This window comes from Thunnus thynnus, chromosome 1 (assembly GCF_963924715.1).
Source record: "Thunnus thynnus chromosome 1, fThuThy2.1, whole genome shotgun sequence".
NCBI lineage: Eukaryota > Metazoa > Chordata > Actinopteri > Scombriformes > Scombridae > Thunnus > Thunnus thynnus.
Window position 1 is genome coordinate 26,924,076 of NC_089517.1, and position 17,644 is coordinate 26,941,719.

Genomic DNA, 17,644 nt, shown 5'->3' on the forward strand with positions numbered 1-17,644 from the left:
AATTTGTGGATAAATGTGTATTTTTGATAGCTAAATAGTGCCTAAATGTGCGTGATTTGATTAAAGCAATAGTTCAGAGATACAGTAGTTTTGGGGAATTTTATTTATTTCACTTTCCCAGAGTCAGAAACTAATAAATGCCTTCAGACAGAACTTTTATATGTATTGGCTGTAGTCTGAAGTATGTCGAACAGCAATATCAATCTATCTTGGCTCAATTGGTGATTGTCTATGAGATTAAATATCAATCATGAATTGACCACCTGAAAACCTTGAAAACCCCTGCTTTAAAGGATTTTTTATTTTATTTTATTTTAGCCATTTATACAAGATAATCATGTCAATGATTCATTAATTATTTAAGAATTCATTTTCAGATCAACAGATGGAAGCAGAGTTACAGTAAAACGTGACAGATTAACTGCTCCACATGTTGTCATGTGAAGCAGTTAATTTAAAAAAAAGGAAGAAAATTAAATATAATAAATAATAATAAAAAAAAAACATGATGCACTTTTCACATCAAAAGTAGCCAAGAAGTCAAAACATTGTACACAGTTATAAAATTAACCCTTCATAAGGTGCAAAGCAGATTACTGAGAGTAGAAAAATGTATAAAACAGTCTTGAAAACAGTCATGTTACAGATTTGTGTATTAAAGCAGAATTTCCCTAAAAATGACTCAATACTACACACTGTGATAGTCACTGTCTGTGATTATTGGTGTAGACAGGTTAGCAGAGATGAAAGAGAGAAAAGGTCTTTGGTCATCAGAGAGACATTGACCATCCTGGACTGGTACTTGCTTGTCAGGACTGCACTGATACGACATGTCTGTTGGCATAAGAGATGAAACCACTGCTGGTAAAATGACATTTTGTTGTACAGGATCTGGACAAACTGGTGCTTGCTTGACAGGACAGGTCATCATGTCACCTTCACTGGGATGGTACACAGAGTCACAAAACATCTCAGAATTATTCATCATTATCTGACAGCTGGGAATGCGTATCGAATAGGTCATGTTGTCAAAGTCAGTGGATTGAGGAGAATTCTTTAAGTCATAAGCTGTGACACAAGGATTGTAGGTAGCGGAGAGCAAATCACTGTCTTTGTTTGATTCTGTGAGCAGAGGGGCTGTCACTGATGATCTTGGACCAATGTGGGTGAAGGCTTTACTGAGGGCATCCCGAACGCCGGCCTTGATGTCAGCAGGTTCTATAATGGCAGAAGAGAAGCCGGTACTCATCCCACTGCTGAAAACATTACAAAACAGAGGAATTACAGCTTTATAATATTGTACTTACATGGAAACAAGGAACAGACAAAATTACTTACATTTCAAAACAGCCCAGTGTAACATTGGCGATGATGACTGCAGCAATACTGAGGCAGATGATGACAGCCAAGAGCAGGGTGCGACGGGATGCAGCTGTGAAGTGACAAGATTGGTGTGCAGCTTCAAATCTTGAACCAGATTTGGGTTATTTTAACAGCACCCACAATATCAGTTTATGTTACTTTCCAAACTCTGTAAGTATGTTGCAGCTGTAGACATTATCACTTCTGTCAAGGTCGAATCCATGATTGTGTATATAGTATATGTTGTAATACTATGCAGGATGTCCAGCATCTTATTCTACTAAAATTAAATTTAGTAGAATAAGATGGATTAAATTATACACTTCTTGTCATGTGTAAACGCAGTACTGAAAACAGATTTCTGTTTTGGAGATGCATCTAAAAGCCCCAAAATGTTATGTTTAGTATAAAAAAAAAGTACAGTACAGTCTGTAGCGACTACTGGAAACAAAGTAAAAAGTCACTGAGAGGCAGAGGTTGGGCCTTGTTTGCTGATTGTCTAAGACACTACCAAAAAGATTCACTGAGATCAAAAAATATGTTTAATAGCTTTTATTAATGGAAAAGATCAACTTATTATAACGTGCACAAAATATACTGAAAATAATCACAGCGATCAGATGCAAAACAGCGGTCAACAAAAAATACGGCAACCCACTCACCCTCTCTCTCTTTCTTACCAGCTGCCATGCAGGTGAACAGGTGCTTATATTAACTATAGGAATATCACCGCCCATATCCAAGTGACCTGATTATCAATCACCGTGATCGTACAATAATAAAACCAAAATAACCCAAAATATAAACCATCACAAAATGACTAATTTGCAATTCATTCTAATTTCACAATTAATCCATTCATGGCTCCTACACAGTCAAATGCTTGAAAAGTGACAAAAAGACTGTAAAGAAAACACTCACGAGTTCTGAATTCATGCTCTTCACTACTGTCACTGAACAGGCCACTTATGCTTGTGTAGCTTTTCATGCTGACCAGGTATGTTGTACTTGGCTCCAAGTGTTTACCAAGTATTTCATAGTAATTTGGTCCATCAACTATGGCTGTTGTGATATTTTTAGATACCTGGTGAAGAGAAACGAAATAAAATGAGAATTTTGAAAATGTAGTTTCTTTAACTTTTTTCTACAACCAACTCATTGTTAAATAATAATCACTGAGTGGCAAAATAGAAGTCTACATTTAAACTGGTAAACAGCAACCTGACAGTAGTTGGATGCAAATAAGTTTTAAAATCTTCAACACACACAGTACATCAATATAAATGCATCAATGCATCTAAATTCACATTACTACAGCACATGCATTTTAGCTGCATGGCCACTCATTGTTATTTGAAGTGTTTGAAAAGCAGACTGAAACACTAAAAGATCTGTAAAGTCACCGTTTTATGACACTTCTCCTACCTCTTTTGTGTCTCCCTTCTTATGGTAAGTCACTTGAGCACTCAATCTGCTTCTGAGACTGTTACTGTTAGTGTTTGCCGTCCACTCAACTCTAAAATTCCCGTTGGATCGCTTCACTGAGATGATTGTTGGTGCTTTGGGCTTTACTGTAGAACAGAAACAGGAAAAGTTCATGCAGTCTGTTTCTGGCAGCTGCAGATTTATGGACTTAAACAGTAACTCAATGCAGAGAATGAAATTCCCTGCAGGGAAAATGTAACTTAAAGTACTCTTGCTTCTGTCATTTCCCTGTTTTGAGAGAAATATTACATTTTACAAATGTTTATATGAAGAATGGCTTTTGTGGGTTGGACAGTTTTAAAATAGTCAACTCACCACTAGCTGTGATGCTGATGACTTTGGACTCCACACTTTGGCCCCCTTTGAAAACTGTTGCTGTATGAGTCTCCCCTGGTACAAGTATCATTTTGACAGAGCAACAACACCGTCCAGTGTCACACTGCTTGATAATGCAGTGCTGCTCCCTGTTGAATACAACATCGTATACAACATGTTGTGACTATAGGCTACGTCTCAGGCTGATTCAGTTGTTTGAAATACATTTCAAATCGATAGTGACACGGATCATTACTGTATCCGATTGATCTGATTTGAACAAAGGAAAAAGGAGAAACCAGTAACTCACCCATATCCATCGTTGCTCCGCAGAGTCAGATTGTATTCAGTGCAGTTTTGTGCGTCAAAGTGGCAAGACATCAAATCCTCTAAGTCGTTGGTACAATCAAGATTCAGGCCTGTTTCATTATCAAGATCTAAACGAAACAGATATGATGCGACAAGATTGATCGTGAGAATGAGTTATTGTATAAAAGGACTATTTAAAACTGTCTACGTGTCCATGTTATACGTACCAGAGAGAGCTACAGAGGCAATGTTTCCTAAAAGAAACAGGATCAAAGACATCCTATCGCGAACTCGCCTGAAACCAAACAGAAAATCACTTATTTTCTTTTCTTTAATCCAGAAAATTCCATGATTTAAGTAACACAACTAGTTTCAACAACATGATCACCTGTTAAACTTCATGCTGAAACGATGCTTTGAAAACAGCACTCCAACTCAAGTCTGATCATACTGTAGGAGTCGTGCAGTTTGATGCGTCTTCCTTCTTTGGAAAGCTGTTAGCTGGAAATGTTGCGCCACAGATTCAAGGGAAGTGCGTCCTACATCCGTTTCCTCAGAGAAAGATGTACTGTACACACTTCAGCCGACACTACATTTTAGTAAAACACTGTAAACTTTCTCTCAACTTTAATTCCATTGAGGCGAACAGGCTGTGATGGACCAGTTCTTGTTATTTGAACAGCATTTGTTGTGTTTCTGTGCTGCTGCAGGGTTACATATTTTCATACATTAGTGGGACATGCAGGGGTGAAACAGTGATTTTTAAGTCTGGAGGTAGAGACCCCCCCATCCCCCACCCCCACCGTCGCCCGTTCAGTACCACAAAATGAATTCTATGCATTTCTACATTTTCTTCACCACTATATGCAAATAATCTTGAGTTCAAAATGTACATTGTAGCACTGAGCCCTTCACCCCAAATACTATATTCACCAGCATTCACATATCAAAGTATTAAGCAATGAATTTAGACTTTTTAGTGTCAAAAATATAAAGAATAAGACTTTAATTCTCTTTTTTCATTCATGATACACAACAAGATGAAAACTGAGCTACATTGCCCTACTTGACCATACCCATTACTCAAAACCAGTGTCAGTGGGTGAAACTGGCAAGAACACAGCAGCTTTCACATTACAAAAACAGTACTCTGCTCAAAACCAGTGTCAGAAATAACAAATTGTCCTTATTGCCTGGTATTAAATAGATGTTTCATACCTCTGATCTGTCTTTACACTTCCTTTAGGCAAGGTTAAGTATTTGTTAGGTATTCAAAGATTTAAAAAGAAGTATTAGTCCCCAGTAAATAGTAACATTTTTGTGACATTACACATGAATTTATCCAAACATATTTGATGAATATAAAATAAGTGTATTTGTCATGATATCATGTTAACAGCTGAATTCATACTGTAGGATTTCTACAGTCTCAAAGATTTAAATCAGAGGTTTTCATAGCAGGAGGTGGGCCGCCCCAGGGGGGCTAAAAAACCATTTCAGGGGAGGCTCAGTGAACGGAAATGAAAAAATATGACATTAGTTATTACATGAGTTATCAGAAGGTGATCACATAGAATAGCCTAAATGTGTGTGATTTGATTAAAGCAATAGTTCAGAGATACAGTAGTTTTGGGGCATTTTATTTATTTCACTTTCCCAGAGTCAGAAACTAATAAATGCCTTCAGACAGAACTTTTATATGTATTGGCTGTAGTCTGAAGTATGTTGAACAGCAATATCAATCTATCTTGGCTCAATTGGTGATTGTCTATGAGATTAAATATCAATCATGAATTGACCACCTGAAAACCTTGAAAACCCCTGCTTTAAATAATTTTTTATTTTATTTTATTTTAGCAATTTATACAAGATAATCATGTCAATGATTCATTAATCATTTAAGAATTCATTTTCAGATCAACAGATGGAAGCAGAGTTACAGTAAAACGTGACAGATTAACTGCTCCACATGTTGTCATGTGAAGCAGTTATAATAAATAATTTAAAAAAAAAACATTATGTACTTTTCACATCAAAAGTAGCCAAGAAGTCAAAACATTGTACACAGTTATAAAATTAACTGTTCATAAGGTGCAAAGCAGATCACTGAGAGTAGAAAAATTTATAAAACAGTCTTGAAAACAGTCATGTTACAGATTTGTGTATTAAAGCAGAATTTCCCTAAAAATGACTCAATACTACACACTGTGATAGTCACTGTCTGTGATTATTGGTATAGACGGGTTAGCAGATATGAAAGAGAGAAAAGGTCTTTGGTCATCAGAGAGACATTGACCATCCTGGACTGGTACTTGCTTGTCAGGACTGCACTGATACGACATGTCTGTTGGCATAAGAGATGAAACCACTGCTGGTAAAATTATATTTTGTTGTACAGGATCTGGACAAACTGGTGCTTGCTTGACAGGACAGGTCATCATGTCACCTTCACTGGGATGGTACGCAGAGTCACAAAACATCTCAGAATTATTAATCATTATCTGACAGCTGGGAATGCGTATCGAATAGGTCATGTTGTCAAAGTCAGTGGATTGAAGAGAATTCTTTAAGTCATCAGCTGTGACACAAGGATTGTAGGTAGCGGAGAGCAAACCACTGTCTTTGTTTGATTCTGTGAGCAGAGAGGCAGTCACTGATGATCTTGGACCAATGTGGGCGAAGGCTTTACTGAGGGCATCCCGAACACCGGCCTTGATGTCAGCAGGTTCTATAATGGCAGAAGAGAAGCCGGTACTCATCCCACTGCTGCTTTCTGTCAGTGATGCCATCAACCTGAATAAAGAGAATCAAAAACATCATTTAAAATCACAACACCTTGAAGAAAAAATCCTTCTAGACATGTCTTGAGTTGATGATGCACCAGTGCAGCTGTACTAACCGTGGTTCACTGTTATTTACGACAGCAGTGTCAATGGAGACAGAAGAGAAGTTGGTTTGTAACAGCTTTAAAACCTGCAACAAGAAGGATATATGCATTAACACACACAACATATGAAGGTAAAATAAGAGTGGGAAATACATTTCATGTCTCATGTCTATTGCTGCTTTACTTCCAAAGAAAAGCTTGAAGATCGCCCATTTGAGTATTTGCAGTTTAAGAAACAAAGTATGAAATTACTGATCTGTTATTTTCAAACACAATTAATATTTTTGCAATATCTGAGACAAATTTGGATGAAACATTTAATGATGAAGCTGTGTGCATACAAGGGTATAATTTGTACAGAAAGGACAGGACCATGTATGGGGGTGGTGTAGCTTTTTATGTTCAAAATCATATTCCTGTGAAAGTTAAGGAAGATATCATGTGTAATGAAATTGAGGTATTATGGCTTCAAGTAGACTTACCTCATTAAATCTATTTTAGTGGGCTGCTGCTATAGGCCACCAAGCTCAAACCGTAATTATTTAGAAGCTATGGGTGAGATGCTGGATGAAATATGTGAATTGAATATGGAAGTTGTTTTTACAGGAGACTTAAATATTGACTGGCTTTCATATAATTGTCCCTTAAAACATCAACTGGTTACCATAACTGACGCATGCCATTTGAGTATCAATTTTGAGTATCAATCACAGTTACTTGAGTGAAGATGATATATGATATGATATATGATGATATATAGCAAGGCTGCGTTAGTTCCAATAGGTTGTTGTGATCATAATGTTGTAGCGATTGCAAGAAAAAGTGAAGTGCCCAAAGCTAAGCCAAGAGTTGTATACAAAAGGTCCTATAAAAGGTTCTCTCAGGAAGCTTTCTTGGAGGATGTCAGTAATATATGTTGGTCAAACATCTATAATGAAAAAGAACCAGATGGAGCACTACAACTATTCCTCAAAAAGTTTCAACCAATTATTAACAAACATGCCCCTGTTAGGAAACTGACTGTTAGGTCTTGTAGACTGCCATGGGTTGATGACGTATTAAAGGGCTATATCTCTCAGAGGAACGAGGCAAAGAAAACAGCGCAGAAAAGTGGTTGTATAATTGACAGACAAAAATACTGTAAACTGAGGAATTATGTCACAAAACTTAATAAGAAAAAGAAACAATATTATGCTCTACGGTTAAGCAGGACAAAGAATGATGGGAAAAAGCTTTGGAGTACACTAAATAATAAGAAACACCTCTCAACAACCCACATTTATTGAGTGTGGGGGTACCTTTATTACAAAACCCAAAGAAACTGTAAATTACTTGAATAATTACTTCAGAAGCAAGGTATATAAATTAAGGAGAGAATTATCACATGGGACAGACAATAGCTTATCCATTTTCAACATAAAAAATCATTCACAGCTTTAGAGCAAATGGCAGATGACTGGTACAGAGATCTGGACAACAAATATGTTGAGCAGTCCTATTAGATTTTACGGCAGCATTTGATGTTATTGACCACAAGCTTCTTCTTGAAAAGCTTGAGTGTTAAAGATTTAGACCATCTGCAGTTGCCTGGATAGGAAGCTATCTGGTAAATAGATCACAGAGAGTCTTCTTTAATGGAAGTTATTCAGATAGTGTGTCTGTGGAATGTGGAGTTCCACAAGGGAGCTGCCTAGGCCCACTTATGTATTCCATTTTTACCAACGATTTACCTCTCATACTAAAACATACTAAATTAACTATGTACGCAGATGACACTACTGTACATGCATCAGCAACAACACCTGCTGATTTAACTGCCATCTTGAACAGGGAGCTAGATATTTTCTGAAAGTGGATCTTTGAAAAGAAAGAAAGGAGAGCCAGAGCTTAAACTCTTTATAAATAAAACACCCATCCAGCAAGTAAAGGAAACCAAGTTATTGGGCATCACCCTTGACAACAAAATGTTCTGGTCAAAACACATCAACACTACTGTCAATAGAATGGGCAAGGCATTAGCTGTAGTAAGGTGATGCAGAAAATACCTTACACCTGATTTAACTAAACTTGTGTTAAGTACTCTTATTCTTTCGCAGCTTGATAACTGCCAGATAATATGGGTGAATGCTACAAAAAAAGATAAGCACATTTTAGCTAGTACAGAACAAGCTGCTCTCCAGTGTCTGTAAAATACTAATATAATTAGCATGCTGATTAGCAGGCTGATCGCTGCAGTTCTTCTCTCAACATGGAAAGTTTTACAATCCAAAATTCCATCATATCAGTACAGTTAATTAAAACACAGTTTAGAGTCATATACATATGCCTCTAGACAGGCAACAGAAGGCCAGTTTTTACTTCCCAAGGCAAACACTAATTTCCTTAAACGCACAGTAGTATATAGCACTAAAAACATGGAATTCTTTACTATTGTTACTGACTGAATTAATACAGAAATCAATGTTTAAAAAGCAAATAAGGACACACCTATGAGCAACATATTTGTAGGATGCTATGTATATGCTGATTTGTAGTTTTTGCTGTGTAACTTCTACTCATATTTATTATCCAATCCAATTCAATCCATTTTATTTATATAGCACGATTTTAACAAACACAAGGTTTCCAAAGTGCTGCACAGCAAGATAAAAAAAACCACAATAAATAGCACAACAGAACACAATAAAACGATGAAGGACACAATGGGATAAAAGTAATAAAATAAGATAAAATAAGATAAAAACAAATAATATAAGATAAAATCAAATAAAATAAGATAAAAACAAATAAAATCAAATAAGATTAAATCAAATAAAATAGGATAATAAATAAAATAAAGTGCACTGCTCACACAAGGTGCAACACGCTACATGGTGTCAAAAGCCAGAGAGAAGAGGTGGGTTTTAAGAAGAGATTTAAAATGAGACAGTGAGGAGGCCTGTCTAATGTGCAGCGGCAATCCATTCCACAGTTTTGGGGCTGCAACAGCAAATGCTCGTTCGCCTCTGAGCTTAAGCCTAGCTTTAGGCACTGTCAGGAGCAGCTGGTCAGCTGACCTGAGAGAGCGCCTGGGAGTATAGGGGTGCAGCAGCTCAGAGAGATAAGGTGGGGCTAGGCCATTCAAGGCTTTAAAAGCAAATAAAATAATTTTAAAATGAATCCTAAAATGGATGGGCAGCCAGTGGAGTGAAGCTAAAATAGGTGAAATGTGCTCATACTTGCTTGTGCCAGTTAAAAGATGTGCAGCAGCATTTTGCACCAGTTGAAGACGAGCAATGGAGGACGCACTAACCCCCATGTAAAGTGCATTGCAGTAATCCAGCCGAGTGGTCACAAAGGCGTGGATTACTGTCTCAAAGTGCTGTCTCTGAAGGACTGGTTTAATTTTTGCCAGCTGCCTCAACTGGAAAAAGCTCGACTTCACCACAGCTTTAATCTGGCTGTCAAATTTAAGGTCTGTGTCCACTTTTACCCCCAGATTGTGCACAGTTGGCTTGTGGTACTGTGCCAAAGAACCCAGATCATCCAGGGGGGTCATAGAAGTGCCACCAAAGACCATGGCTTCTCATGCAATGGCTTAACACTGTAGGAGTCTGACTTTTTTTAGGGGGACATAGATCTGACTGTCATCTGCATAGCAATGAAAAGAAATGCCATGTTTCCTGATAATTGAATCAAGTGGGAGTAGATAGAGGGAAAATAAAAGAGGGCCAAGCACAGAGCCCTGTGGTACCCCACGTGAGAGGGGAGCAGTGGAGGACACAGAGTCATCAAGGCTGACACAGAAGGTTCGATGTGACAGGTAGGACCTGAATCATTCAAGTGCTGTGCCACTGATGCCCACCCACTGCTCCAAACAAGCAATCAGGATTTCATGGTCCACTGTATCAAAAGCTGCACTCAAATCTAAACGTACAAGGACAACACAGTGACCAGAGTCAGTAGCTAAAAAGATGTCATTAAAAACTCTTAAAAGCGCTGATTTGGTGCTGGGCAATGTTTTAAAACCGGATTGGAAAATCTCAAGAATATTTAGTTCATTTAAAAAGTCCTTGAGCTGAGAATAGACAACCTTTTCTAAGATTTTAGAAAGGAAAGGCAATTTAGAGATAGGCCTGAAATTTGCCAAAACAGTAGGATCCAGCCCAGGTTTTTTTAACAAAGGTTGCACAACGGCATGTTTAAAATGAACAGGAACCACTCCAGAGGACAGACTGCTATTAATAACTGTGAAAAAAGATGGTCCAACAGTCTGGAAAGCCTCCTTAAAAAGTCGGGGCGGGACAGTTTCATTTGGAGAACCTGAGGGCTTCAAATGACCAACAATCTCCTGAACAAAGGGCAGGGTCACAGGCTCAAATGTGTCCAACCCAGCAGAGCAGGGGACAGACACTGAAGAGTCAATGGCAGGAGGTGAAATAAGTGCTCTGGTAGAAGTGACTTTATCAGTGAAGAAGTGAAGAAATTTTTCACACACAGCCCGGGAGGCTTCAATTCTGTGGTGCATTCAGAGCAGAGTTGATCACTTTAAACAACACACGAGGCTTGTGGCAGTTTAACAGGACAATATCAGAAAAATATTTTCTTTTAGCCTCTTTCACAGTGGATTGGTAATGACGCCAGTAATCCCTCAACATTTGACAAGACACTTGCAACTTGTCCTTTTTCCACTTTCGCTCAGCTCTTCGACAATCCTGCAGCAGCACGGGTTGTTTCATTCAGCCAGGGCTCCGCCTCCGATTTCGTTTTATGCTGTCTGGTCATTAATGGAGCCGCAATGTCTATGGCAGTTTGACAGGTGTCGAGAAACCATGAGTTAAGAGCCTCCGTATCCTCATACACAGATTCAGGCAGGACGCAGTTTCGACTGAAGGCATCTGAGAAGTGAGCAGCAGTGGAAGGGTTAATATCTCGACATGTGCGAGCAGCAGCGGAAGGTTTAACTGTTTGACAGCAAACAGCAGCTTCAAACAGTAGAGGCATATGATCAGAGGAAAAAGCATCACAGATCTCCAGGTTAGAACAGGCAAACCATGTGATAAAACAAGATCAAGTGTGTGACCATGTTCATGTGTAGGCCCAAGTACAGACTTCACAAGATTAAAAGAATCAATGATGTTTAAAAAGTCCCGCACCAAAGGATTTTCTGAAGCAGGCAGCACACGATTGGTCCATTTTGTGCGGAAAAAGAGTCAAATGACGCGCCAAATGCCCCCTTTCATGGGGTTGCGCACAGAGCCCAAAGCAGAAAGCCTGAGTTAACAAAGAAAGTTCGTAACCACTGTCGTGATATCACTTATCACAGAGTGCGAGTTTATGGTTTGTCGAGTCAGCTTACACAAAGAAAGCCTGAGTATGTTGAACTTGCTTCGTAGTACACCCCTCAGGAAGACTAGCTGTGCTTTAGGGCAAAGCTAATGGGGATCCTAACAAATAAACGAATATAAACAATTAAAATCTTCAGATCTCAAACATTCTAGTTGAATAGACCAATTTAAAAATATTGCCTTAAAAGTTTAAATGTAAAATTTTGGTAACACTTTATAATACAGCCCGTGTTTTATGGTGTAACTTCCCATCACTTACCATGTAATTTCCCGGAACTTATGGTGTAACTTTCTCGCATGAATCAGTATGTTACATGTGTATATTAAATCAAATGTTTTTGCTCATGGCAGTTATGACAATCATTTTTTTTATACATGTGTGTTTGACAGGCAAGCTTCACCCACACTCAAGAGATTTATTATGCTTAAGTATTCCACTTCATTGTATGAATTTGAATAGAACAAGTCGAGAAATGGGTCTATGCTTTTGAAAATTGGCTCCTAGCAGCCATGTTGGTCCAGCACTGCAGCAGCTCATAACAGGCAATCTTACCTCTCTCCAGTGCACAGCTATGAAAGGCTTGTATTGCCATCCGAGGATGAAAAAATAACAATACAGTAATGTAATAATATACATAGTATATCTTTAATTACACAATAATATGGTAGTTATGAAAAATGATTTTATTCTTTAATTACACATAAACCACAACATATGTGCCGTTCTCCCAGTCTTACTCTGTAAATACAGACTACTTACCCTATAAGTACATGGTAACAACAGGGAGCGGGCTGTATTATTACGTTCACACTGTTCCCCAGTCCTTACTCTGTAGGTACAGGCTAGTTACCCTATAAGTACATGGTAACAACAGGGAACGGGCTGTATTATTACGTTCACACTGTTCCCCAGTCCTTACTCTGTAGGTACAGGCTAGTTACCCTGTAAGGACATGGTAACAACAGGGAACGGGCTGTATTATTACGTTCACACTGTTCCCCAGTCCTTACTCTGTAGGTACAGACTAGTTACCCTATAAGGACATGGTAACAACAGGGAACGGGCTGTATTATTACGTTCACACTGTTCCCCAGTCCTTACTCTGTAGGTACAGGCTAGTTACCCTATAAGTACATGGTAACAACAGGGAACGGGCTGTATTATTACGTTCACACTGTTCCCCAGTCCTTACTCTGTAGGTACAGACTAGTTACCGTATAAGTACATGGTAACAACAGGGAGTGGGCTGGATTATGTTCTCCCATCCTTACTTAGCTGTTTGGTTCTGTTACCTTTCATGTCACAATCTAACAACATGCAACGTGTCATGACTTAACAAAAACTATATATAAAACTATATATAAACAAGAGCCAGTTGCTCACTCTCTGCATTCACTAGCTTCAAATCACCTGTCATATTCTCCTGTTAGGTGAGCAGTCATATTTATGATGTGCAACATAGTGTGTCTTATCATAATGTGTTGGCTGCCTTATGGCAAAGTCAACAACCAAATTCATGTGTATTAGCATGCTAATCACGAGTTATGCTAATCGCTAATTAGCCACCATGCTAGGCGGACTTTGGCAAGGTTACAAGTTACTGCTGTGTCCAGAATGTAAACTCACATGGTCCATGCTGTTTTAAATTAAATGCTGAAGGAATATGTTACCTTAGATGGCATATTTTACTCTACTTTAGGGAGTAAGGTTAATGTCTGTATTTTATTTAATATATAGTGAGTTATAGTTTGTTCTGTATATTAAACCAAGAGCACGGTACTGTTTATTACCTAACACCTAACAAGTACGGGTTGGGAAGTTACATTTTAAAACCCCAATTGTTACTCCCTTGTTTCTCGTTTTGTTTTCTTCCACTGTACCTACATTTAAGTACCGGTAAGAACCGAAAAGTATTTTATATGTATGGATTCATACCAGGAAGTTACACCATAAGTTCCGGGAAATTACATGGTAAATGATGGGAAGTTACACCATAAAACGTGGGCTGTATTATAAAGTGTTACCAAAATTTTGTATCCAAGTAAATGTTGTTCAAATTGACATCTACAAGTTTCAAGGAGTTTCTGAATGTTAATGTGGAAAGATGTTAAACAGATATACAACAATAGAAGCTGTGTGTTTTTCGTGTAACATCTTTGCTTTTTCTTTGACCAACATCACAATTTATCTTACCTTTTCCTCACCTGGACACATGTCTAAAAGTTCTGGATTTGGACATTTGGCAACTGAGTCCCACCACTTAGCTTTTAATCTAAAACCAAATGCACAAATAAATCATCAAGATGACACACAGCATGTAAACACAACACAGCAGCAGTTACAGCTTGTCTTTTTACAAACAAAGAAACCAGACAAAGACAATCTAGTTTTATGACTTACTTTACATAACAGCAAAATATAGCACTGCTGATGATGACTGCAACAATACTGAGGCTTATGATGACAGCCAGTAGCAGGACTTTGTGGGAGGCAGCTGTGAAGTAACATGTTTGAAATACATTTTTTTTTTTTTTAAATCACTTCTTTTGTATAGTTAACATACAGTAGAGAGAGAAATTAGAGATAAGTGCACGGTGTTTAAATCTGGAGCCTGTTGACATGTTGTATCAACAGCTGTTGGCATTATAATGTCTTTAAAAAATGCCTGGAGATTAAACATTTCCTTTTAATTGAATAAACATGCCTCATTACAGAAGTTCAGTAAATGAATAATGTGTAACCAGTGACACACAATGTGTAACCAGTGACATATAATTCAACCAGTGAATTATATGGAAATAAATGTTGGATCTCTACATTTCAATGTCATGCTGAACAAGGAAAACTAGAATTACAAAATTAACATCAGGGGACATTTTTAAAAACATCATTTGTCACAATGTGTGAACTGTGTGAATGCCCACGTCAGTGACTCAGGGACGTGACAGTGTGAATTGACATTAATACCACAGCAGATAACAGATGTAGTTACTGAGTAACAGTCTGGTGAAACTTCCTCATTCTGGAGTAAAAGCTGTCATGGTTCACCAAATAGCATCAAAACGACATTTTTGTTATTTTGGAGAAGATTTTAAAAATTGGCTACAACATGACAACAGAGTTTACAGGAGTAGAAAAATACAAATAGAAAAACTCCCAAAAAATGATTTTAGAGTTTTCAGGGGTCCCAGGTGTCACATAATGGGCACTTGATTAAATTGTGGTTTGTTATATAAATAAAAAAATGCCATGATTTCTTGTTCTATAAAAAAAAAAAACGTTGAGATTTGGTAACATATATAATGATAAAGCCGAATGTGGATTATATATTTAATGTACGTCTGTACAAAAGCTGAAGGATGAAAATATGATTAAACTCTGTCTTTTATATGTTTGTGAAGAACAGCAGCTTGATGTACAGTATGTTGAGCACGACTACAGTCAAGTAATATAAATATACAGTGTACTGCTTGAAAAGTCACAAAAAGACTGTAAAGAAAACACTCACGAGTTCTGAATTCATGCTCTTCACTACTGTCACTGAACAGGCCACTTATGCTTGTGTAGCTTTTCACGCTGACCAGGTATGTTGTACTTGGCTCCAAGTGTTCACCAAGTATTTCATAGTAATTTGGTCTATTAACTATGGCTGTTGTGATATTTTCAGATACCTGGTGAAGAGAAACGAAATAAAATGAGAATTTTGAAAATGTAGTTTCTTTTACTTTTTTCCACAACCAAACCATTGTTAAATAATAATCACTGAGTGGTAAAGTAGAAGTCTACATTTAAACTGGTAAACAGCAACCTGACAGTAGTTGGATGCAAATAAGTTTTAAAACCTTCAACACACACAGTACATCAATATAAATGCATCAATGCATCTAAATTCACATTACTACAGCACATGCATTTTAGCTGCATGGCCACTCATTTTTATTTGAAGTGTTTGAAAAGCAGACTGAAACACTAAAAGATCTGTAAAGTCACCGTTTTATGACACTTCTCCTACCTCTTTTGTGTCTCCCTTCTTATGGTAAGTCACTTGAGCACTCAAGCTGCGTCTGAGACTGTTACTGTTAGTGTTTGCTGTCCACTCAACTCTAAAATTCCCGTTGGATCCCTTCACTGAGATGATTGTTGGTGCTTTGGGCTTTACTGTAGAACAGAAACAGGAAAAGTTCATGCAGTCTGTTTCTGGCAGCTGCAGATTTATGGACTTAAACAGTAACTCAATGCAGAGAATGAAATTCCCTGCAAAGAAAATGTAACTTAAAGTACTCTTGCTTCTGTCATTTCCCTGTTTTGAGAGAAATATTACATTTTACAAATGTTTATATGAAGAATGGCTTTTGTGGGTTGGACAGTTTTAAAATAGTCAACTCACCACTAGCTGTGATGCTGATGACTTTGGACTCCACACTTTGGCCCCCTTTGAAAACTGTTGCGTTATGAGTCTCCCCTGGTATAAGTATCATTATGACAGAGCAACAACACCGTCCAGTGTCACACTGCTTGGTAATGCAGTGCTGCTCCCTGTTGAATACATCATATACAACATGTTGTGACTATAGGCTACGTCTCAGGCTGATTCAGTTGTTTGAAATTAATAACATATAAAAATACAAACTGATCTGAAAACGTTTAATGAAAAGGTGAAACACTGGCTGAAACAAAACCAAACCTGCAATCACTGATCAATGATCATACACTTGTGCATGCACACATGGACATGTACACAGATAGATGAACAGATACATACAGATAAACATACATGCACACTGATACAGACTATGCAAGTATGTACACGGACACACGCAACTATAAATATTATGCATACATTACACCATACGCAACACATGTAAATTATTGTTATGTGATGTAAGTACTGTTGTTATAGAGAATGTCACTATTTATTATGAGCTCTATTTAACTCATGTATTTCTGGTAATGATATGTTATGACTATTTTTAAGTAGAAAAGCCTAACCAGGGTCAGGGGTCGCAAATTAACCTTGGCTAGAAATTCTATATGCAATACATCTCTTTCATGTTACTTTAACCTGTTACAATGTTTTTTTGCATCGTCTATGACAAATAAACTAATAATAATAATAAAGAAATACGTTTCAAATCGATAGTGACATGAATTATTAGTGTATCTGATTGATCTGATCTGAAAAAAGGAAAAAGGAGAAACCAGTAACTCACCCTTGTTCATCGTTGCTCCAGAGAGTCAGATTGTATTCAGTGCAGTTTTGTGCGTCAAAGTCACAAGACATCAAATCCTCTAAGTCGTTGGTACAATCAAGATTCAGGCCTGTTTCATTATCAAGATCTACACGAAACACATATGATGCGACACGACTGATCGTGAGAATGAGTTATTGTATAAAAAGACTATTTAAAACTGTCTACGCGTCCATGTTATACGTACCAGAGAGAGCTACAGAGGCAATGTTTCCTAAAAGAAACAGGATCAAAGACATCCTATCGCGAACTCGCCTGAAACCAAACAGAAAATCAATTATTTTCTTTTCTTTAATCCAGAAAATTCCATGATTTAAGTAACACAACTAGTTCCACCAACATGATCACCTGTTAAACTTCATGCTGAAACGATGCTTTGAAAACAGCACTCCAACTCAAGTCGGATCATACTGTAGGAGTCGTGCAGTTTGCTGCGTCTTCCTTCTTTGGAAAGCTGTTAGCTGGAAATGTTGAGATTTCAAGAGAGGAACAGATTCAAGGGAAGTGCGTCCCACTCCCGTTTGCTCAGAGCATATGTAGCCCAGTTAAAAATATGTTTATAAATAGTTGTCTGTGATAGATACACTGCTTTATTTGTTTCATGCTCTAAACTTGAGTGAAGCGACCACTAAGTTTTTGGTCCATACGATCACAAGCACCGCATCAGGCCTGCAACGCTTTTATTTTATTTTGTTATATCCTTGTTGCC

At 37.7% G+C, this 17,644-nt stretch overlaps 2 protein-coding genes across 4 annotated transcripts; both read right to left on the minus strand.

Moving 5' to 3' along the window:
• Window positions 1-635: 635 nt before the first annotated feature.
• On the minus strand, window positions 636-4,002 carry LOC137185297 (uncharacterized). 3 transcript variants are annotated; one of them, XM_067593649.1, is made up of 8 exons: window positions 3,860-4,002; window positions 3,699-3,766; window positions 3,473-3,599; window positions 3,163-3,311; window positions 2,788-2,933; window positions 2,284-2,446; window positions 1,339-1,432; window positions 636-1,253 (listed from the first exon to the last, which is right to left on the minus strand). In XM_067593649.1, the coding sequence occupies exons 1-8, from the start codon at window positions 3,871-3,873 to the stop codon at window positions 689-691; spliced, it is 1,326 nt and encodes a 441-aa protein (XP_067449750.1). In that variant the 5' UTR covers window positions 3,874-4,002; the 3' UTR covers window positions 636-688. The 3 variants fall into 3 exon arrangements, with proteins under 3 accessions (XP_067449750.1, XP_067449747.1, XP_067449756.1); XM_067593646.1 differs by having other exon boundaries at window positions 636-1,256; XM_067593655.1 differs by having other exon boundaries at window positions 1,089-1,218.
• A 431-nt stretch (window positions 4,003-4,433) lies between these two features.
• On the minus strand, window positions 4,434-17,423 carry LOC137185287 (uncharacterized). Its single transcript, XM_067593637.1, has 10 exons — window positions 17,284-17,423; window positions 17,123-17,190; window positions 16,897-17,023; window positions 16,074-16,222; window positions 15,699-15,844; window positions 15,195-15,357; window positions 14,087-14,180; window positions 13,880-13,958; window positions 6,371-6,444; window positions 4,434-6,264 (listed from the first exon to the last, which is right to left on the minus strand). The coding sequence occupies exons 1-10, from the start codon at window positions 17,295-17,297 to the stop codon at window positions 5,670-5,672; spliced, it is 1,509 nt and encodes a 502-aa protein (XP_067449738.1). The 5' UTR covers window positions 17,298-17,423; the 3' UTR covers window positions 4,434-5,669.
• Window positions 17,424-17,644: the final 221 nt, after the last annotated feature.

Coding starts and splice junctions, on each gene's coding strand:
- LOC137185297 (XM_067593646.1), bottom strand. Junction 3,600..3,698: donor TGCCTCTGTAGCTCTCTCTG/GTACGTATAACA, acceptor TGTTTCGTTTAG/ATCTTGATAATGAAACAGGC. Junction 2,447..2,787: donor AGAAGGGAGACACAAAAGAG/GTAGGAGAAGTG, acceptor TCTCTTCACCAG/GTATCTAAAAATATCACAAC.
- LOC137185287 (XM_067593637.1), bottom strand. Junction 17,024..17,122: donor TGCCTCTGTAGCTCTCTCTG/GTACGTATAACA, acceptor TGTTTCGTGTAG/ATCTTGATAATGAAACAGGC. Junction 15,358..15,698: donor AGAAGGGAGACACAAAAGAG/GTAGGAGAAGTG, acceptor TCTCTTCACCAG/GTATCTGAAAATATCACAAC.